Source organism: Annulohypoxylon maeteangense (genome assembly GCF_022496945.1).
Source record: "Annulohypoxylon maeteangense strain CBS 123835 unplaced genomic scaffold GGS22scaffold_29, whole genome shotgun sequence".
NCBI lineage: Eukaryota > Fungi > Ascomycota > Sordariomycetes > Xylariales > Hypoxylaceae > Annulohypoxylon > Annulohypoxylon maeteangense.
In genome coordinates, this window is record NW_025953276.1 from 156,639 (window position 1) to 179,059 (window position 22,421).

The window sequence follows — 22,421 nt, forward strand, 5'->3', positions numbered from 1 at the left end:
ATTGTCATCTATCGTCTCCACCAAAACTAGGTAAATAATTACATATAATGGTTGAATAGGAGAGAATCTGAAATTTAACTGTAGAAGAGTTGCTGGAAGGAGTTGCGATGACGAATATCTCTTAATTCGTCCTTTCCATGTGGAACCTAGATGAGCCGAGGCATTTCTTCTCTGTGCTACCTCAAATATGCCGATGTTTAGCCGATAAGACCATCCATAGGTACTTCTCATCTTTCTCATTCTTTTCCTCCACCATTCTACTCCCTCCCGTCTACGGTAGTTCTCCCGCTCCCGTCGAAGAATCCACTTCAAGGTCCACAAATCCCGAAGGATATCATGAGTAGAATTTCCAGAATGCCAGGCATATTTAACTACAGATTGTTGCCGCTCTTTGATGTGATTGCTAGGCACATGCGTCAATCTCCCTCCCGCCTTAGATGCCCAGCTAATCAGAACACGCCTAAAAGCGGAACTCGGAATGAAGTAACTGTAAGCAACTGACGCAACAGGCCTGCTACCGACTCTGGTTGGTAGGCGATGCAACGTCGGCGCCAATAAAACCAAATGGATTCTGCACCGAAATGTAACTTTACGTACCAGGATAAGAGTGTTGGTTTCTACATATGTTAGGCAGACTGGAAGAGCAAGGCTGTGCAATATCAGATCGGCTATGAAGGCATTATTGGTTAAAATATTATCAAACTCGACTACCGCTAAAGAAAATGCGTTATGCCTCTTGAGCTCTAATTTGAATCTAGTGGGAATTTACAAGCCAACTGTTTAGTAGCTAACCTATCATGCGCTCTTCGTCGACCACTTCTCGGATCTCACCGACGGAATGGGAACAGCGCAAAGACAGGATTATCCACTTGTACTTAAATCGAGGACTTAAACTTCTCGGTCATGATGGGGTCATTGAAACGATGAAGAGGGAAGGCTTTTCCGCCACGTGAGTATTAATCCAGCTTCCGATCAGATAACTCATCTCATTTATCCCCAGAAAATCCCAATACGAAACGCAACTACAGAGATGGGATGTACGGAAGAACATGACTTCAAAGAAATGGACGGAAATATTTTCCCAGAATCAGGAGAGCCCGGGGACAGGAGATGCGAGGGAGATATATCTTTCGGGCAGATTAATATCGAGTCCCAGATTGAAAACAGCGCAACGTCGCTACGGACCTAGAAAAAGACAGGCGAGGAACGGTACTTCGTGCTTCCCTCCAGACTCTCATCAAAACTGACTCGATTTACGATTCCATAGCAACTCGTGGTGATGGCCATACGTCTCTCGAAAACATGCCACTCTCTGTCTCGAATCAAGGCATACAAGCATCTGGCGAACAAGCCTCATCCGAAACCATCAACTTGATACCTCCTGGACCTGGCCCTCTGAATGGCATGCAAGCCGCGGAAGCTGTCAACGTTTTCAATACCAACTCGGACATTCACCAAGCAAACGATTCAGTCACATCTATTCCTCAACTAGGGGAAAATGATAGCTTAAACTTAACACCAAGCATCGCTCTTAATGCCCATACCAACTCTGGAGATTCATTCACGTTGGACCCCGGGGGATTTACGGACATCATTGATATGGATTTCTCTCAGCCACTAGATTTAAGTCAAAGTATCATTGATATTCCATTAGATATGGACGCAATGCTAGCTCCATATAACGCGTCACTGGATTCTTTACACTCAAGTCAGTTGAACCTCACTGGCATGGTTTCCTCGGGAGATATGCGGATTAGTACGCTCCCGTCTACCGAAATCATAAATATGGTGTTCTATTGTAAGTAAATATAACAGCGTGTGATATGCTACCTTTGAGTTAAGCGTGGTATGGAAGCTGATAACCACTCTTTTATAGATATCTCGAAAAACAGTCCTAATTCTTCAGCCTATAGCTCTGTATCGAATGTTGCCCGGTACAGTCTAGTAGGGCAATTCATAGCCGATGTAACCACATCGCTTTCAAGCAATTATGAATTGCTTCCTCGCGACCCTCCATCCGCTAAAGCGTTTCCCCAAATCCTCGAGAACTTAGTCTCAAGTGAAAATTTCCTTGGTGAAGAAGAGGGACAGTTTGCTATGCTTTCGGCAGATGACGCCTTTGAATGTCGCTTTCTCAGTAGGCTTCTTACGTCATTTGTTAATGGCTGTGCAGGCATGGGAGATATTCGACCCGGCGGTATTTTGAGATTCCTCAGCGTCCGGTATGACATAAAGTCACTTATATTCCAGCTCATGAAGTACAGTTCCACTTATACGGCGAAATCTTTGGCTGAGATAATGTTTCAAGCTGCTTTAGAAACAGATAATGATAAAGTAGCCGAGCTCCTACTAGAATTTGGGTTCGTCGATGCAAATGAGACCGTCTGTTTCGATGAAGGTGAGAGATACACGCCGCTTCAGAAGGCCGCAGGACAACGGTCCTTCAGGATCATGAAGCTTCTCATCGACCTGAAAGCGGACGTGAATAAGTCACTGCACTCCGACAGTACACTTCAGTCACTTATTTTCAAAGCCAATCAATTATCAACGCTTACCGAAGAATTCTTATCTACAATGGATTCTATTTTAAAGGCTGGGGCCATTATCGAGAAGGAAATGCTCGCGCATGCAATCAATAAAGTTGTTGATCCTCGCTTAGCACGACTTCTTGTCGAGAGAACGGCTTTTCGAATACCCAAATATTTCATTTCCAACGAAACCTTTGTCGTGGGTATTACCAAGAATTTCAATGAAGTCGACGCGGTATATATGCTAGAACTTATAATCAATGGGTGCCGAGAATTTGGTGGTGATCCATACCTTCTCCAACTTCACCCAGGACTCGAAATAGCATTTGATGCGGCTATATCTAAGGGTTACGATAAACTCGCGCAGCTTCTGCTGCCGTATGGTTCTCGTGTCGACATACTTGTAATGGCGATCGAGAACGGAAACCAGGAAATAATTGATAGGGTTCTCACCGGGATATCGGATGCCGATTTGGAAGAGGTAGTCAGCGTGAAAACATTGAACGCCGCCTTAAAATCTGGAAACGAGAAAATTATTTCCTTCTTGGAAGATCATAAACTTCCAGATTTTCTATACAAAAGACGCGAGCTCGGGCAAGCGGTTACGGATGCTATCGAAGCTGGAAATATCGCGTACGCCAATAAATTATTAGACTCGAACCCTGACGGCAAAATGGGAGGTTTGCAGTTTACCGAGGCCCTCAAAACTTCTTTAGAAAACGACCACGACGATTTATCTTGGAGGCTCATGGCTGCAGGCGCAGACCTGACTTCGGATTTTTCCCAGAGTTCCTTTTACATCGCGATAAAGAAAAGAAAGACCGAAATAGTACGAGCGATATTCGAAAGTGGCATTCATCCAGAAGCAGTCATTTCGCGCATTGGCGATGTTGGTCCGTCAGCTCTGCAACTCATTCTCGAATGGGGTGAGGATTCTATCTTACAAGATTTCTTGAAGTTGTGTTCTTGCTGGCGCAGCACAGTATACTCGCCCCAAGAACTCGAGTTGGCAATTGAGAAAGGGGGCATGGATCTATTCTGGGCGTTTATAGAATTCGGCGTCAACCAACCCTCCTTACAGAACGCCTTAGAAGTTGCGATAAAGCGTGAGGATCTTGGGCTGCTTGATGAATTACTCAACCTCGGCGCTGATCCGACCGGCGGCATCGGTCTCGAAATAGCGGTCCTTCAAAAGCCTTCAATGCTGAAGCCGCTTTTGGATCGAGTGCGAAAATTCTATCCACGAGCTCCTTACAACATAGCGGTCCTCAGAGCACTTGTCCTCGCGTTTGATGAATATCCGCGAACCTCTGGAGTTATAGATACTCTCGTCATATCTAAGCTTGTCGATCTAAACGTTATTGCTGAGTACCCCGATACGGACGGGAGGCGTACCGCACTTGGCATCGCGATTAGGGGAGGCAAGAACAGGTCCGAAGTAAAGCCTCAGGATATACAGTTGGTTAAGAAATTACTGGACAGTGGAGGCAATGCTAATAGTATGACAACTGACGGCTATCGTTTCAACGTCCGCCAAACTGCTCTCTTGGACGCCATCGAGACAAGAAGCGCGGAGATGGTTAAACTCCTCCTTCAATATGGTGCAAGAGTAAACGAGCCGGCAACTTTTGGCCTTAGGAGAACCCCCCTGCAAGGCGCAGTCGAAACCGGCAACCTAGAAATCATCCGTTTATTACTTTCAAACGGTGCTGACGTTAACGCGGCACCCGCTTCTCGCGGTGGCGGCACCGCTTTACAACTGGCTGCTATCGGCGGCAATTGCACCATTGCAATGATTCTGATAGAAAACGGAGCTCGATTTGACATCCCGCCGCCTCAATATGGATATGGACGCTGGCCATTGGAGAGTGCTGCCGAGAATGGTCGGCTTGACATGATTCAGCTCCTGTGGAATGCCAATTACGGCCAATTCGACGACCAACAATGCGAGAAAGCTAAACGTCTTGCGGAATATTCTGGCCATAATGCTTGTCGGGATAAGATCAATGACTTGATGTTTGAGCGACAGGTCATTTTCCGACCTCAGCTATTGGACATGACAACGTTGTAGATGTTGGTGTATGCCTAGGTAGTGAGGGGTAAGATGGAAAGGGACGTGGTTCAATCTTCACCAAGTGCTACACTGAATCTGGTCGGCATATCGTGACTAAAGAAATTAGCGTATAAGACATATTAGACGAATTTTCCGTTCAGCGTTTCTTATTCTTTCCCCCACATGAATAAACTTGTCTTAGTCTAGCTCCTCGTCATCGTCAGCGTTGACGACTTTACTACCCCTGACGCCGTATCCATCTATCAACACTATCAGAACCTATACTCTGGCAGCGATTCTAGCAGCTCAATAGTTCCGTGATCTGACACAGCAGCGACATGGCGTTCCACCATAATGAAAACATTTTCATCCGATTGCATCCCCGGCGCTGCGAGGGCCCACCCCACCCCATGCAACGCGTGTTTCCGGTAATCATGCCAGATATCGTCTTTTTCAAACTTGGGGCCGCCGTTCTGGTGTAGTGCTTGAAGGTAGTGCTGAATTATATCAACTTCGTGCTTGCGACGCTCTTCGATGGTTAGCACGCCGATTAAGAAATACGCCAAATCTTGCACGTTGACGCCGGCGTAAGAGCCTTGCCAGTCAATAAAACCGGGCTGACCGTCGGCTGTAATGAATGTATTTCCGATGTGCGAGTCACCGTGAACGACACACCTCAGCTTGGGATTTTCAGTTGCCCACATAATTTTGAACACCCTTTCAAAGCTCTCGCGATCGGCAATCGCTTCTGGCAAAGGCGGCGCGGGCGCGTCTTTGAATCGTGCATCCCACGCTTCTGCTGTTAATAACGAAGACACCATTGCTTGGAGCGGGTTCCCTCCCATCTCCTTATCAGCCGCCATCCAGGGGAAGTTCTCCTCCTTAGCACCCCATGTCTTCGCATGCAATATCGCAAGTTGCTCGACTGCCGCGCGGACCCTCGCGACCGGCCACGGCTGCGAAGGCTCACCAAAGCTACGGTCTTGGGCGGCCAGGTTATCCATGACGACAAGGCCTTGCCCGGCAACCACGTCTGTGCCGCAATACCAGATCTTGGGCAGATTCATCTCGACAATTGGGCCGATATAGAAGTAGAACTCTGCTTCGCGACGATAGGTCCATAATAGGTTTGGATGAAGTTCGATTAGGGGCTTATTAAAGCCGCCTTTGATGCAAATATGGGTCGGTACTTCGTCAGAGTTATGGTTGCCCTCGTAAGTCAGGTCGATCAATATGCTGCTGGCCGTTGAATGTATTTCCTTGACGATGGTTATCCTCTTGACTTTGTGGTTCAGTATCTTAGTACACCATTCTGCCGTTATCTCCTGTGGTGTCATGGGTAATGGTTCGGTTGAGCCAAGAACGCCATTTGCGCCTGGTGGAGCTGGATAAGGTAGGGAAGCCATTGAATCTGAGTGAGAGCAAAATTCGCCCGAGAGACTCGTTCCCCGAAAGAGTTTTCATAGAAGTCTGGGTAGAGAGATCTTACACTAAGTTCATGTGTTAGAAATATGGTGCAGCATATGCGATTGTGACTATTAGAAGTAAGGAAAAACCCATCCCGCCAGCCAACAATGTAACACGCTATCTACGCAGCAAGACAAAACCATTCCGGACTAAGCATACGTATATATTTTGAAGAGCATGTGATATGATGTAGGAACCTAGATATAACTTGACAGTAACGCCTTATGATAGGTGAATGCCGGATGAGAGAAATAGCTCCTTTTATACTTACATTGACTCCCTAATACCGTGACTCTAATGCTAGCCCCAAGTCTGAGTTATTTCCGCCAGTAGTTGATGAAATACAGGCTATTCTTCTTGTTTTCAATCTCGAGGGTTTACCAGTACTCAAAAATCTTCCCCGGCGCTTCAGTAGCGAAGCTAGTTGGGTATTTTCTCTTGAGAATGAACGTGAAGCGGCTTGCACATGTGAGAAAAGCGATCTCTCTCCTTCTAAAGCTAATTTGAACAGAGCGAGTAGGGTAGCTATATGTAAGGGCATATTTATTAATCGAGAGGCTAGAGATAATTATTGCCGATTTCTTTTGTGTGTGCCAAATGCCACACGATGAAGTAGGTGGCGTTACACCGATGAAAAAAGGGAGTTGGCGTTGTTGATCCCACTGAAGTAATAGGATGGATGTATGGGGGCAGAGCAGATGCGGTATTATCTACCTAGGTGGCTATTATGTACAATCTCGTGAACTTAAGCTTCTAGGTATGCGGTGCATTTACCTGGGACAGACTCTGGGGACGAAGAATCATTGCAATACCCCCACTCGATATCTTGGGGGCTCATGTGCACACTCTGTGGCTGTGAGGAACGAGATCGTGCTTCAGGCTATCTGAAGGTTTCCAATGGAATGATTGGGGCATTCTCTCGCGACCAGTAGTTGCCAAATACTGTAAAATACTGTGAAGAAAAAGAAAAAAAATGTGGACAATACAAGAATTCGATTGGACGTTGCGGGTCAACCTAGTCTAGGTGAAGCTGGTTCTTTCCTTGGTTACCACAGTGCAGGTGTGCGAAAGGCGCACCTGCACTTTAGCTTCATTTTTATGTTTACTACTACTTGGGCAGGTAGGCACCTACTAGGTAGTAAATGCTGAATCTACCTACCTAAGTAATAAGTCGCGGCGGAGATTAATTGATTCCGAACTCTTCTTCCTCCCAAAACATTCACGTCTATTTCATTCTTGAAACCATCCTACAACTTTGGAACGAAGCATTGGGATATCGTAACAATCCTCAATCAAATTGTCGCCAATAGCACCTGTTCCTTTTAGAAATCAATCGAAACCGTCCAATCTAGATTACCAAAAATGGATGTATTACGAGTATGGATGAAGAACAGCACGAACTTGTCTCCTGCCGTGCATAAAGACGAATCTGAGCAGCAACTTGATTCCACTCATTGTAGTTTGACGCACGAAGAAAATCTCGAAAGAGAATTTGTCATTTTCAATACCCAAGAGAAAGTCTTACGCCTCCAAAGCAAGTATTCTCGATCAAGTGTAGGCGAACTTGAACTTCAAGCTCGCATGAAGACCGTGACCGTCAGCATCCTTGGAACTTGCAAAAGTGACGGGCCGGGACGACGGCCCATCCGCGCCTTCTGGGGCGTCTATTTCGGTGAAAACTCTACACGTAATGTTGGTGGCCGTCTCAACCCCTCTCTCCCACAAAATTGCATCTTCGCCAAGATCGAGGCCTTGTCCCAGGCACTACACATCTTCCAAGAAGACTTCGCCCATGATAATACAATACGAGCCTTTCATATCATGACGGACCTAGACCCGCTGGTGCGCCCGGTTCTGGGATGGGTAGAGGATTGGATCGGGCGATCTTCTGTCGATCACTATCCGATTCTCAACAAGATCGATCATCCACAGGAAGAGATGATGTATGACCACTGCGGAGGCTTGTCCTTTAAATTTGGCCATGCCCCGCGAGACGAGAGTCGGGAGGAGGACTGTCTATTCGATGACATTATCCCTAGCCACAAACGCATCTCTTAAAGCACAGTGTCAAACCTCGTCAAGACTGTCTCGACCCTAGTGTTCTGTCCAGTTACACAACTTGTCCGGAACCTATCCGATGTGACGAGCATCGGCCTCATTCGGCGCTCTCAGGATATCTACGACTCAGCAAATTCTGAAAATGGGGGATATATGAGTCCCGTCACTTAGGGTAATCGGACGCCATTCAGATATATGCAACCGTGGATGGTTCAATGTTAGGAATAGCTCAAGGATGAGCACAACTGGTTCTGATATTTCTGGTTTCCTTCTGTTCTATAGTCTACTTTCTCTGCTAGGTAGCTATAATAGGATACGGGAATGGCCTGATACCCGGGGAAACCCCAATAAGTAGACTTGCTGAGTTGAGGGAATGAAGTCACATACCCCAAAATTAACCACAGGCATAACATAGCCTCGATCGATAGGGAATCCATAACCACCAAGACACGGGCGTGTTCTCCAACGGAACGGCCCCCATTCCCCCCAATCCTACCCGGCAGCTAAGACATGCATACCAGTAAGAAATCAATTAATTCACCAGCCCAAGGCTAGATCTGATATTAACGGGACCGAAGACATGAAACATGGCGCCAAGCCACCGCAACATCAAGATCAGACTACCTACACTAAAGACACTAAGCAGCGCAACCTTGATTTAGCCAAATCGGTCCCAGCCAACCAGCAGAGGCAGGCGTGCCTAGAATGGTAAAAAATGTTGATTTTAGGTAATGCGTGACGTTAGATCGTTAATTTTTTGCCACTCTCACTCCGTCGTCTGTGGGGTAATTTGGGTATGTATGTATGTGTGGTGTGGGCTTGGTTGAGGGAGGAACGGGAGCTTCTATGAACCGTGCGGTGGAGTTTATTTATTAACATAAGATGATAAGCTAGGAAGGTTTAGAACTTGAAACTAAATTACTTTTCTTGAAAGTTGCGTGTTAGTGATGGAAACACGAGTCCTCGTTTTTTCCACCGCCTTAACAGTTTTCTCAACACCAACGAAATAACTCACGATAACATCTGACTATTTGTGATGATTCAATTATCTTCGTCAGTACTTAATATGCGAGGTAACCTAAGCATGAGCCGATAACCATCCTAAGCCTTGTATGTCCTACGCCGTCTCCATCTCTCCCACCTGGAAAATGCCAAGAACGCCGTGTTATGTGACCCCCATCATGACCTAGACACGGCAAACCGTCCGTGTTTTGCTAGTACGTACAATAGAACCCCTTCCCCGGAAAGAGATGCCATCGCGAGATATCTCTCCACCCTCTCTGTGTGCCGAGATGACCATCGATTCCGTGATATTTTTCCGACTAACTGGCGTAGAACCTTTTCGCCTTCCTCCCATTATTATGTCCTTAATATACCTTAGAGTTGCTTTAAGACGAAGAGGAGACCTATGAAGGGTCGGGGGATTTCCACTCGGGCTTCGTACACTCGCCCGTCGCTTCGATCCAGTCATTAATGCCCTTTAGGTGCCAGCCGCTGGCCCACCTGGCGTTGGGGTTGTCGTCGTCAGGTGCTGCTTTGGGTGCACCTAACTTGAAGCTCTTGGCTGTACAGCAGACTTCTTCGTGCCAACGATATTGGAAGCACGATCGGTTTCGCTTCTTTTCGTTCATTGACTTCTTCCACGCCTCCCTCGCCGCTGCGTCGCTTGGTGAGGTATCTTCGGCGACCTCTGTGTCGTTCGCCGTACTAGGGTTGATGTTTTTGCGTCCCACGTTCCCGTGCAAGTCCCACTCGTCTTCATCCGGAACGTCTTGGGATCCACAGACTTTGGCACAGTTCTCTGGCGATTTCCATGCCTCTTTCTCAACATCATTCATATCCTTCTCCTCCTTTTGCCTATCGCGTAGATGTCCTTCAGCACGTTGTTGAGCCTGAGGATCTCGGTTAATGTAGCAGACATCATCAGAAAGGTTATCCCAATTCTGTCGCGCTACCTGCATCTTTGGGCGGATCAAGCCTTCATACAAATCCTTGATCAGGAGAGTACTCTGTCAAAAAGTTAGCGTTGATCCTTGTGATTACCCACGGAGGAAAGACAGAACAACTTACATCAGCCTTGCGTGTTTGCTCATACTGCCACACGTTGCTGATTTCTTCGGCATTCATATGATGCATGGTCATGATCGGCTCACACCAATGACCGGGACCATAGGGTAGAGTGCTGGGCTTTTCGCCGTTGATCATGGGCCAAATCTGTCGAATCTTGACATTCTCGTACTCCTCTAAGGCTTGCGCTAACATTAAATCACCACAGCATTCGTGGGCTCCCTTGACGTTATACTGCTTGACCACACCGGGGTGATATTCGATCAAGTGCTTCAATAGCGTACCGCTGATAATATATCCAGAACCACCGTGGGCGAATGGAGTTCCTCCTATGAAGCTTCGACTGCCTAGGTAGAGCTTCTCGCGATGGTTTAGGCCGGACTCCTTCTTCAGCCAGTGCATCACGTTGGCCCAGAAGACGTACGTATCCGCTTCAGCAAAAATATACCAATCACGGCCCGGGCGCAATTTCCATGTTTGCTCCATTATAGGAAGAAACTTATACTTGTCCAAGTTCCATGCCTTTTGTCCATCTCTCTTAGCATCGACACACGACTTCTGGGACACTGGACATTCCTTCTGGTCACGATAAAGATCAAAATCTTCGTTATGGGCTTTTGCGGATTCTTCAAATTCGGCTAGGGCGTCGTAGATGTGATAGGGACCGACTTGTTGCTCCTATAATATGATTAGTCTATTGCACTACAATCTGATGCTGGATGTCGCTTCTAGCGCAGAAATGAGCGAGTCATTGCAATGGGGTTCGCACCATGTCGGAAAATATGAGGAAATCGGGAAGGCAGTTCAATGTCGTAAGCAGATGCGTCGGTATTCGGTCAAACGCCTCCGTCGCGCCCGTCTTCATGACTAATAGAACACCGTCGGTATCTGGGAAATTGGCACACGGATTACTCGAATTGTAGAATTGATTGACCGTCTGCTTGTTTCCTTCGGTATACAGAGTGTTGTTATACACCGGACTGCCGAGATAGTCTTTGACGCTGTGGTAATAATCGCGGGCATATTCGAATGGCGCTTCTTTCCATTGTGGACGCATGTGTAGGTATGTCGCAAACAGGGCCAGGGCGGCGATGCCACCGAAGACCCTGGATCGGCGGGATACGTGCGATACGATCATGGTAGTGATTGTGGTTCCGAGGTCTCGAATGCGATCATTAAGATGGAACTCCTAGAGGAGATCGGCGACCGGGACACATTTGCGAAAGTAAGCTGTCAGGTAATCCAAATTTACTGAGATGGTTGCGAGGAAACTATGAAACAATACGTCATCCCAATACAAAGGCGGGTTGATAAATTAAGTAAAGAGAACCTGAAGAGAGAATTCCCAAGTGGGAAGAAGTCACCAAACTGTTCGTGGCCACATGTCAAAGGAAGAAGTTCGAAGGTGAGAAATACAAAAAATCTAAAAATTCCAAAGTTACGAGATGTACCTACTATGTAGGTGGATTGCGCCTTCCGCACTCTGCGCATACCAACTTACAGCGTAACACATACATAGCACTTACTTAGTGATGTACCTATGTACGTGGGTCTAAATAGGCACAGCATCGTATCACGAAAGAAATATTCAGGGGTCCCATGTCGGATTAGCCCGACTCTCCCGGTCCAGATCCATGACTAGGCTATCAGAGTGGAGTTGTGCGGCTGGAATTTACTCGAGCTGGTTAGCTAAATTTACGACATCATCTCGTATCACCAATCTTTTAAGTAGGTAGCGAAGACGATAGTCTAGAGGGGCATGATAAGTTAGTTACCAGGTAGGGAGGTGATAGCAAACTGTCGCTGTTGGCATTTACGAGCAGTAGTCACTCATACCAGGTATGCATAATATACCTAGGCACTTACCTGCATGACTTCGGTTCATGTAGAATAGGTACCTAGTACGTCCGTATGCAGGTATGCAGGCAGGTAAATTGCAAGACTTGTCTTTGTATACATGTGTCTTTCCTTTACATGCCTCGTGTTCCCCCCTCAGTCAGTGAAGAAGTAACGGGTCGGGTAGCAGTTATTGAGCTAGCGTTGTGCTACCATTTCATCGGCACCTCCAATCACACTTTCTTACTGGCTGCTTTATCTGGTTTCAAACGCATGTAACCGATCATCTCATATCAATTCGTCTTGAGGCCTTTTAATCGAAACACTTACGTACCGAGCAGAGCAGACGTAACATGTAATACGCCTAGATTGTTCACATTGTTCAAAAAGACATTTTCTTTATTGGCAAATGGTAACATTGACAATGCATTTTATGTAAAATTGACCGCTGATGACATCAGCAGCGACAAAGTAATTAAAGGTGATGCTGTAAGACCAATATAGCGATCAATTTGGATGTTGTTAACCAACAGTAAAGGGGGAGGCGTCGGTTGTTAATGAAAGGAGAAAGCAGAAATTTGCTTACTGATTCACTGGGCGTTGTTTCTGTTGAGATCTCGTCCGATCAATTGCGAATTGCCTAAACTTTTTAGCTGTCAAGGGAAGTGGGGAGCCCCGGAAAGCTTAGAAACCCTGCACGTCATAGTTATCCAGTTATGCTACCCGGGTACATGATGTCGCATCGAGAACTTTGACATTTCAACGCCTTGAAGGATTGAGTTCAGCCTTATTTAAGTTGATCGTTTTTGACATCGAAACGCTATTTTTATGGACTTCGTTACGTTTTAGTGCTGGGAAAGTCACGGTCCGAAATAAATCCTAAATGCTTCTTGGGATGAATCACTCAAATGGAAATTCCAAGATACCTCTCTGAGTGGTATGTTACTTAATATGAAAAGCAAAAAAAAAACGCCTCAATCAATAATTTTATTAAAACAAGGCTGTTGAGACATTCGTGAATAGGAAACTGGAACCTGAATATACTCAGGTTCTTAGGTTAAGCCATTCGAAAGATGCACTTGTAGGAAGAGTTGTAGAAGGTAGGGTTATTGATGTCAGTTGAATGGGTCTGTGGGGTATGCTTACTTAATCCCAGAGTTCAATTCCTTCCTGTCACGTGCATTAAAGTGGAAGTTTGAAAGTAGAGAGAGTTACGTAATGGCCCAAGCTTCTAATAACCCATGACCCGTAACTTGACGCGGTGCACGCCGTAACTTCCATCTTCATGGGGAGGTCTGCATGCGGTAATCGCGTCACTTCGTCCACGACCCACACTTCCAAACATTCACCTCACCACACCTGACTTCCACCTTTTCACACCACAAAACAAAACATCCAATCTGTTGGCGCATATAATCAATCCTCTGTCATATAGGTCGCTATCACATTTGGACCTTATTCAAACCTTCACAGTTGGTATCGGTTTTATTCAGAGTACATTTCATAGGCTCGTAGCCTTCTCAATACAGCCAATCATATCACAACATTTTCATAGTTTCTATCATCAACTTCACCGCGACATCGTCCAATTTTCGTCACAATGGCAGAAGCAACTCCCACTGATACCCCTACCTTATCCGCTATTCCGTCTGCCCTTGCGTCAGCTACAGTCTCTGCTGCGGCAACTCCTCAGTCTTTGCCTCCCATGGATCCCGAAGAGCGTACCAATTCACTTCACGTGTCGCTAGCCGACCTAACTGCCAAGGCGACCGCGCTTTATGCGCAGAAGAAGTTCGAGGAAGCTGCCGAAGTCTTCTCCCAAGCGACCGAAATGCAAGCTGAGATCAATGGCGAGATGGCTCCCGAAAATGCCGACGTTCTATTTCTCTACGGTCGCAGTCTCTTCAAGGTTGGCCAGAGCAAGAGTGATGTTCTAGGTGGAAAAGCAGCTGGCGAGAACAAGTCCAATGGTGCTGCTGAGAAGAAGTCCAAGACAAAGAAATCGCAAGCCGAATCTTCGGCCGCTACGAAGACAGCTGAGAAGGTGACCGAAGAAGGAGTAGCCGATGCGGTGGCAAAGGCCGCGACTGAAGGAGAGAAGGTATCTGATGCTAAGAAACCATTATTTTCATTTGCAGGCGACGAGAACTTCGAGGATTCTGACGAGGAAGAGGAGGCTGAGGGAGAAGAAGACGAAGACGAAGAAGATGACGATCTTGCAGTAGCCTTCGAGATTTTAGATCTAGCACGTCTGCTTTTCGAAAAGTCCTTGGAACAAGACGACCAAGATTCATCTGAAGGCAAAGGAAAAGAGAAGGCTGAAGGCGACAGCCCTACTGTCAAGCACATCAAGGAGCGACTGGCCGACACACACGATCTCCTTGCGGAAATCTCTCTAGAGAATGAGAAGTACGATCACTTAGGAGTTTGCTAGGATCGTAATTGACATCTACTAACAATGATATAGGTACCCTCTGGCAATTAATGACTGTCGTGCTTCCCTGAAGTACAAGGAAGGACTGTATAGCGAGGAGTCGGAGCTAATTGCTGAGGCCCATTTCAAGCTATCATTGGCCCTTGAGTTCGCATCCGTCACCACCACCGAAGAAGATACCACTGGCGCGAATGCGAAGCCTGTTGACGAAGAGCTGCGAAACGAAGCTGCTACTGAGCTAGAGAAAGCTATTAAGAGTACGAAGCTTAAGCTCGATGCGAAAGAAGTCGACCTTGCGATGCTACACGCGCCAGAAGATAATGAAGCGACGAGGAAGCAGATCGCCGAGGTCAAGGACCTGATCGCGGACATGGAGCAACGGGTGAGCTTTTCACTTCCCCGTACACTCCCTGTCATCGCGACATGAGGAAAACGATGATTTAGTAAACTAACCTACCTTACCAATGAAGCTGGTCGACCTACGCAAACCGCCCATGGACGTTAACTCTGTCCTCGCATCCGACGATACTATGCTGGGTGTCCTAGGCGCGGCCTTAGGCGACTCTACCGAGAAGAAGGAAGCAAGAATTGAGGAGGCGAAGAAGAATGCCAAGGATCTATCCGGTCTAGTGCGCAAGAAGGCCAAGGAGGAGCCGAAACAAGAGACGAACGGCAACGGCAAGCGCAAAGCCGAGGATGCGGCGCCAGGCGACGAAGAAGTGAAAAAGGCCAAAGTCGAGGAAGCAGCACAGTCCTAATCCACACCATGTGTTAATTATAAACGCGCGCTGAGGTAAAGGCAATACATAAGGGTTAGGCTTATGAATCAAGGGGCGCCCGTTATCTAGGAGTTTTCAATCTGGCGTTTCGTCAATTATCCGTCGTCATTAAGGAATGGATCGGAGATGGGTTGTAAATTACCATGTAACATAGGAAAAGTCTTCAAACGATGGTGGCATCGTACGACAACAACAGACACACCTGGATCATCGCGTGGGCATCTGGCAGAAGGGAACAAGCAAAAAGCAAGTCGAGGCAAAGCAAGGAAAAATAAGTGAAAAGGGGAGTGATGATTGTCGGTTCTTCGTTCTTCTATCCATGGTGGCTAAATAGGTAGGCTTCTGCATAGTCCGCATCTGCTTTCATAATCGCAATGCTATTCCTCATTTCGAAATTAAACGCATTCACACGGATTAAGTTATTATTCACATATCAGTCACATTTACACGGAAAAACGCCTACGATAGCCATCCATACCACAAAGTCACGATTCAAAAGTCCAAGCAAGAGAAAAGTCTTCTAATCCCTTGCCTTTATAACAAAACAACCAGCTCAAATCAAACTATCAAGAGAAAAACCCCTCTCCCTTCCCCTTCCCCTAGCGTGAATCTCGAGGGAAAAAAGTAGAGAAAAAGGCAGATACAGCAAAGACAACCCAGAACTCCGTTAGACCCCCAGACAGCTAGCTTACAAGCCGTCGAAAAATAGTTGAAAAAAAGGTAGCTGCATGTAGGTATACTCGTACAAGTGTGGGGGCAAAAAAAAACATCCACCCCCCACGACCCTGCTCTCTGTTTGAATCTTTTGCGCGTGCGATACGATGTCATCTCCCGAAACGACGAATAAGGAAAAGACGGGAAATTCGACCAAAGTAACCCTGTCCCGTATCATACCATCATGCTCATTCTCTCCCCTCTGTCTTCCCCGAATGTGCGAGATTTATAGTAATTTTGAAGTTTTATTTATTTCCTGTTTTCTCATTTAGCAACACCGATCCCCGCCGCCGCCGCTGCCGTAGCTTGAGACGATTCACCCGGAGTTTCTTGGGTTTGGTGCCTCTGGGACTGCGGAGGGGGTCGAAGCGACGATGTCGACGGGAACATGCCTTCTCTGAACGTATCCTCGTCTCCGGTATGATTAGGTCTAGGCCAAACCCGCAGCTCTTTCAGCTCCCTTTCCCTCTTCGCCGCCGCCGACCCGTCTAATCCAACGTGACTCGCCGCGCTCCGCGCAAGTCGAGAACCGCGCAGATTCGTGCCCTACGACAAATCGCGACCGGTCGCCATGCCGATGGTGGGGCCGGACGCCTTGCCTTTGCCTTTCGCGGCCGCGGACGACGGGGCGTTGTTCCAGGACAGGTAGGTGTGGTCGCCCAGCTTACGGGGCTTGATGAGGTTCGTGATGAGGAAGAGTAGGGCGAGGGCGATGCAGAACCCGCCGACGACGAGCCAGAGGATTCCTAGGAAGTTGTTCTTGCCGCCCATCACGGATAGGGTGGTGATCACGATACTCTTCTTGCCCTGGTACTGGTCTGTTCGGAAATCTGTCAAGGCATGTTAGCGAGATTGCTCCGTACCAGGGAAATGTGTTCACATACTGTCAATGATCTCCATAGAGTAGGTTCCAATCTGCATAGCGCTTGTATCGTTGCGCCCCCAGAGCTTGCTGAAGGTTGGCAGACCTGCTGTCCGCATCCAGACGATGAAATGCTCGTCGTCGTGCAAGTTCGGAGGGGGATTGTCGGTAGTGTATGTGCCGTTAGGATATCGAATCTGCCAGTTCGGCGGCGGGAGAATGTTGTCCAAGTTAGTGCTCACCCTCGGCTTGTATAACTCCTTGTCGGACTCCCAGGCAATCGAAGTGTTCTTCATCTCGTAGGTTAAGTTGCCGTCTGACGTGGGCGGGTTCAAGAAGACAGGACTCATGATAGTGTCGTTGAACACAGAATTAGCAATGAGGCCGCAAGGGTAGAAGGCTTTCGAGTTCGAGCTAGCTAGAGGGTCGCAACCAGATGCTTCGACATCAGCAAGCGAGACATCATCTCCTGCGAGCTGTTTGTCGAAGAATGAAGCAACATAACGACGATGGTTCTGGTAGAAGTTCTCGAGGCGGTAGTAGAGAAGTACAGGTGGAGACATCTCCTCGGGTATTTCAAACTGAAGAGTGCACATCGTGAGGTTCTGAACTGTGTGGGTGCCATAAGTATAATTAACCCGCTCGGTACGCTGCCACATGGCATTGATGGTGTTGTTGGTTTTGAAAGATGGGAAGACTAGACTATCATCCATCAAAGCAAGATCGGCGGTAGGCGCATCGCGGAAACAATTCGTATAGTCGATGCGCAATTCCTTGACCTTAAAGACAGATTGTCAGCAGTAATCACAAAGACTTAGGTAGAGTCTTGACATACTGTAGAGCTAGCATAGATCAACAGCCCACCAACGGGCGCACATATGATACCTATGACGAAGAAGAGTGGGATGACGGTTTTGGGAGTAAGAATTGGTTGCCATGCTTTCAAACGTTGTTGGCGAAACGCCGTATTCGCGGGTCTTCTGCTCTTCTTCTTCTCCTTCGTTTGATCGATGCTCTCGGGTGGCGATGTGTCGTCCATCTTGTAGGCGTGGATTTAATTCGAGAGGAAGATTGATGAAGTCGTCAAGGGAGAGGAGACTATTATGGTAGGAATGGTTAGGACTGAGATCTGTGTCGCATGTTGAACAGGGGATTCGGGAAGCCGGGACAGCAGGAATCGCTTACATTGACGACACCAAGGATTGTCGCTATCGTATCGCGTTAAACCCTGCAGCGATGGGTCTTGAACATGGAATACCGACGACCAAATCGTTGATTCTATATGGTTTTAGTTTTTTGGTGTCTGCCTAGCTAAGTAGCATTCCTTGATGTTGGCGCGGGTAAATGATGTAGCAAATGGACTGGACTGAGCCATGAATGTGCTTCTCGTCAGTGCAATTTCGTGGCTTAGACAAAAGGAAACGCGGCCAAATACGAGATTAAACTAGCACAGCCACTATGCACTATTATGTAATGCAGTTCCAACATCAAATCTGAATCATTACATAATCCATTTTTAGCTTAATCATATAATTCCACGTGATTTGCTTACATACTGAATCCCGGCGACCCTACCCCTGAATCTTCAATTCTTAATCCGACATCTGTCATCTACAACGCAACATCATCCACCAAGGAGATTTGAACAGACTTTTCAAGATCTACCTACAACATTCGATCGGATAATACTACTTACACACCTAGGTGCCTAGGGTAATGCTAGGTAGTAGGTACGAATAATGATCTTGGGCCACCCCTTCGTTCAGCTTACGTAATGCTCAAATATGAAATACTAGGTACCCGCAAGCCTCTTCGCAGATTCTTGCCTTTTGATCTAGTACCATAATTTTGCGAAGTTTGGTATCCAGTGTAGGTACTAGTGGGATTATTCATCGCTACCTAGGCACGTTTCACAACAAGTATTAAAAAGCTTCAATGGCTGAATCGCCTCCGGGTTTTATGGATTCGAATTCAACTCATCGCATATTCTGATAAACGTCGATCTTAATCATTAGGAAGCGATAGAAGGTCACAGTTCATACACGAGTACCTAGGTTTGCATCACACCTCGAAAATCATCGTTGGTAATCTGATAGAAATCGTCGCATCTATGTAGCTACATGCTATCGATCAAACTGACACCTCCACAGCGCCTCCTAACATCAAAGAACGATCTTGCAGTTCCTGTCACGAAAAGGAATCGTCTAATCCACTCTACATCTCCATACCCGGGAGATGGTCGACCCCTAAAACAACACGTTAGTCTCAAAATCGCGTCTCAGAGTGGTTAAAGATGGGGTAGGGTAGAAACATACATCCTTCGGTGTCCTCGCCGACGAAGTCCTTGACGGTGCACTTGTTGGCGGTCGACATGGCCTGCTTGGTGATGGAGCCGCATCCATCGTAGAAACACTCGGACTTGTTCATCGCGCGCTGGAGCGAGTCGCCCTTCCAGCCGAACATGTAGTCGGCGTGCGTGCCGTATCCGCTGCTGCCCTCGAACGACCACACGAACGGGTTAGGCGTTCCGGTGGGCCATAGGCTGTTGAACTTGGTCGTGTCCCAGACGGTCTCGTATGTGACCTGGGGCATGCGAACACTTTTGCGAAAAGATTGGATTAGTATACAAACTATTGCTCAAGTGATGCTTTATTGGGAAGGCGTTGAACTTACGGGTGAGAGGCAGGGCACGGGGGAGCGTTCGTGAAGCCGTCGTACTTGATGGTGTTGTACATGTGCGACTGGTGGTCCGGGCTGTCGAGGTTCTTGCCGTCCCAGCATCTATATGTTGTCAGCGCATACAATTCGTCTCGAAGCGTTAGGGGAAAAGGTTACTGACGCGGGGAAGTGGTGGACTGTGAAGATACCAGCAGGGCAGGGTCTGGTGGGGAAGTCGACCATCTCGGCTCCTCGGTTGAGAAGGCTCTGCAGGCAGTTGTAGCGCAGACCAATGTGGCCCTTGGCCTGGTCCAACGTCTCCGTGGTCGGGCTGCCCACGGTCATTCGGAATCCGGGCGGGAAAGCTGTGATGTACTGGTTCTTCAGGTCATCCGTAGAGAAGTCGTGTTGGGTGTAGTAGATGGTCATGCCACCCGTGGTTCCGGCTGCGAGAGCGGCGTTGGCCTTGACCGGGACACGGTGGTAAGAGCCGTTGGTCGGGTGCTTGAAGTATAGCACGGCCGTCCAGTAGTTGGAGAAGTCCTCCGACATCTCACAGGTGGTGCAGGTACCCCTCTCACCGACATCACCGGTCATGCTAGCATTGAAAGCATTTCCACCGACGATGTGGTGAAGATGCGCGGAAGGGAGCTTGCCCGACTCGACGACGGGGTCTAGACGCTGGATGGTCAAGGTGGAGCAAGCAAATCGAAGGCCGGCTTGGGCGTGCGCGACGAGCGCGAGAACGACTGTGAGCGACTTCATCTCGACGGCGGATTAGTCTTGGCGGTAGAGATGTGCAGAAGCAAGTGAGGCAAGGCACGCAGCCCCGGCGTCCGTACGACCCCTATAAGTAAAAATCTAGCCCGACCGAGATTTGGAATTTCGTGCATGGCAATGAACTGCCGCCTAGCATCAATAGATAAAAAACTATTGTCTGCATATTGTTAACCGCGGGAGTGGAAAGCCTAACCCCGAGAAGGGGGCGATACTGTATAGCTCTATCCTGTAGGTGAATCATCTCCTATTCCTATTGCTAGGTGCATTTTGCCGGTTTAATTACTGCGTGGACTAGGATCTTCCGTTACTTCTATTTTGGTGCGGGAATGCGCTACGAGACTGTTTACTCCCCGGCAAAAGTCCCTTGGCGTATCCTGTCCATCACTCTCGTCTGCACGTTGGCGAGTACAAGTGCCGCGGGCGCTTATAGTACCTCACATCATCGCGCATACTGGCGGACCTACTAATTGTCTAATCCAGCTAGTGGGAATCAAGCCATGTTTATTAATTCGAGGTATGCCCCTAGACTTGCAGCTGTCAGCCGCTTGTCCGGATGAATATGACTTGGTCATCAGGTTGTGATTGGAGGAAAAAGGCCCGTATCTAGAGTCAGGGCCAAAATGAACAAGGAGTAAGTGTGGCCTTTGATACGCAGCCTTGCACGGCAAAGCATTGAAGATATGCCTACCTACCGCAGCAATGCTGCCACTTCTGTGCTTCCCTTTTATAATGTACAAACTCGTCGAGCAAGAGAGCCTATATGGCAAACTGACGATAATCCCTAAAAGAAGCCAAGTGCAGGAATAATTACCATTGGAGTGAACCGTCTGGAGAGCCCTTCCCCGGAAATTCACTCCAAGACTTTCAGACTACCTAGGTTCATTGGGTAGGTACCTACTAGGTAGGTACCTACTCTCAAGATTGAAACGGCACTGGGTCAGGCACTGTTGAGGCAGGCTTCCAGATGAGAGCGCCCAAAACTATTTGTAATTCTCATCAATCTATAATATGCAGGAGCTCATCACTCCACCACATTACCGGCCCTAGTTGATTAGATCGGGAGCCTCAATTCAATTTCCAACCTCTTACAAATACACAAATTGTATAACACGTGGGTAGAGACCATTTGTGTCCCTATTCGGCTCACGAATATGTGGCATGAGACTAAAAGCCTAAATGCCCATAGGCATCTAATCAATCTACTAGTGTAAAGTCATCAGAAAAATAGTTACCAAGCTAAATGCCCAGGTGAGTGCCTACCTACCTAGTGACTACTAGGTAGGTACTAGGGGAGAAGAGAATTATAGGATCACATCTTTCTGCAAAGAATAATCGTTTGTTCATTTATAGACTTATAAAGAGGATACAATTTAGCGCCGTGAAGCAAGCAAATGCAGATGATACAATAATTTAAGAGAAATCCAAAGCAACATTACCCCTGACATAATATCCCCCATGAGCCATATCATCTATCTATGCCTACCTGACACGTTACAAACGCACCGGAAAAGACTGCGTAGGAACGCAGAATGCTTATGAGGTACCTTATTAGTTCTCGGTCCTTGTCTGTTGATTGTCAATGTATGGTTAGGACTCATCTGTTGCTGTCTGAGGGTGCAACCAACTCCTTGACAGCCAAAAGTTCTGGTGGTTTTAAGAGCTAATCTGACACTTGCGCTCCGCGCTATATTTGATGATTGTTTATGTTCAATTCTTATTCTCACAGTGATTTCAATCAAGTTGTTGCTCTCTAGGTACGATATATACGTCCTATCACACTTCCCACCCACTCCCCCACGTAAGAGAGGGGAAATAAATATATACGAGCTACGGGGACTTCAAAAAACAAAAAAAAAAGGTCAAAAAATTTTTCTTCGCAGAAGGCGATATATGGGGGTTTAAAAGGAAAAGGAAAGTCAGGTAAAAACAAAAGGTAATATCCGCCTGGAGGACTGGGAAAGTTTCCTTGCGATGAACAGGTTCTTCGAGTCCTTAGATAAGTTCAAAAGTCAGTAGATCAGTTCGTAAATCAGTCCCTGATCTAGTCCCTGGATCAGTCTAATAGTTAGTTGAATAGTCAGTTCAACAGTCCCTAGATTAGTTCAATAGTCAGGAATTCAGTCCCTGGACCAGGGACTGAATCAGTAATTCCATCAGTTCAAAAGCTAATCAACCAGTCTGTAAA

General features: G+C 47.2%; 7 protein-coding genes across 7 annotated transcripts; 3 read left to right on the forward strand and 4 right to left on the reverse strand.

Moving 5' to 3' along the window:
- Nucleotides 1–647: 647 nt before the first annotated feature.
- On the forward strand, nt 648–4,726 carry GGS22DRAFT_87524 (ankyrin). The gene is made up of 4 exons (XM_047968312.1): nt 648–949; nt 1,001–1,209; nt 1,268–1,798; nt 1,877–4,726. Exons 1-4 carry the CDS (start codon nt 798–800, stop codon nt 4,597–4,599), a joined length of 3,615 nt encoding a protein of 1,204 aa, XP_047814087.1. The 5' UTR covers nt 648–797; the 3' UTR covers nt 4,600–4,726.
- GGS22DRAFT_87519 (kinase-like domain-containing protein) lies at nt 4,727–6,528 on the reverse strand. The gene is made up of 2 exons (XM_047968311.1): nt 6,320–6,528; nt 4,727–6,071 (listed from the first exon to the last, which is right to left on the reverse strand). The coding sequence occupies exon 2, from the start codon at nt 5,985–5,987 to the stop codon at nt 4,854–4,856; it is 1,134 nt and encodes a 377-aa protein (XP_047814088.1). The 5' UTR covers nt 5,988–6,071; nt 6,320–6,528; the 3' UTR covers nt 4,727–4,853.
- A 602-nt stretch (nt 6,529–7,130) lies between these two features.
- On the forward strand, nt 7,131–8,560 carry GGS22DRAFT_175570 (ribonuclease H-like domain-containing protein). Its single transcript, XM_047963282.1, has one exon. The coding sequence runs from the start codon at nt 7,411–7,413 to the stop codon at nt 8,104–8,106; it is 696 nt and encodes a 231-aa protein (XP_047814089.1). The 5' UTR covers nt 7,131–7,410; the 3' UTR covers nt 8,107–8,560.
- A 403-nt stretch (nt 8,561–8,963) lies between these two features.
- On the reverse strand, nt 8,964–11,568 carry GGS22DRAFT_175573 (glycosyltransferase family 31 protein). Its single transcript, XM_047963283.1, has 4 exons — nt 10,943–11,568; nt 10,177–10,851; nt 9,442–10,115; nt 8,964–9,323 (listed from the first exon to the last, which is right to left on the reverse strand). The coding sequence occupies exons 1-3, from the start codon at nt 11,309–11,311 to the stop codon at nt 9,513–9,515; spliced, it is 1,647 nt and encodes a 548-aa protein (XP_047814090.1). The 5' UTR covers nt 11,312–11,568; the 3' UTR covers nt 8,964–9,323; nt 9,442–9,512.
- Nucleotides 11,569–13,302: 1,734 nt separating this feature from the next.
- On the forward strand, nt 13,303–15,491 carry GGS22DRAFT_87560 (uncharacterized protein). The gene is made up of 3 exons (XM_047968313.1): nt 13,303–14,418; nt 14,477–14,825; nt 14,914–15,491. The coding sequence occupies exons 1-3, from the start codon at nt 13,610–13,612 to the stop codon at nt 15,199–15,201; spliced, it is 1,446 nt and encodes a 481-aa protein (XP_047814091.1). The 5' UTR covers nt 13,303–13,609; the 3' UTR covers nt 15,202–15,491.
- Nucleotides 15,492–16,266: 775 nt separating this feature from the next.
- Nucleotides 16,267–17,971, reverse strand: GGS22DRAFT_87577 (Lem3/Cdc50). The gene is made up of 3 exons (XM_047968314.1): nt 17,634–17,971; nt 16,821–17,577; nt 16,267–16,766 (listed from the first exon to the last, which is right to left on the reverse strand). Exons 1-3 carry the CDS (start codon nt 17,835–17,837, stop codon nt 16,483–16,485), a joined length of 1,245 nt encoding a protein of 414 aa, XP_047814092.1. The 5' UTR covers nt 17,838–17,971; the 3' UTR covers nt 16,267–16,482.
- Nucleotides 17,972–18,761: 790 nt separating this feature from the next.
- GGS22DRAFT_87588 (uncharacterized protein) lies at nt 18,762–20,472 on the reverse strand. Its single transcript, XM_047968315.1, has 4 exons — nt 19,638–20,472; nt 19,472–19,579; nt 19,114–19,397; nt 18,762–19,044 (listed from the first exon to the last, which is right to left on the reverse strand). Exons 1-4 carry the CDS (start codon nt 20,219–20,221, stop codon nt 19,013–19,015), a joined length of 1,008 nt encoding a protein of 335 aa, XP_047814093.1. The 5' UTR covers nt 20,222–20,472; the 3' UTR covers nt 18,762–19,012.
- Nucleotides 20,473–22,421: the final 1,949 nt, after the last annotated feature.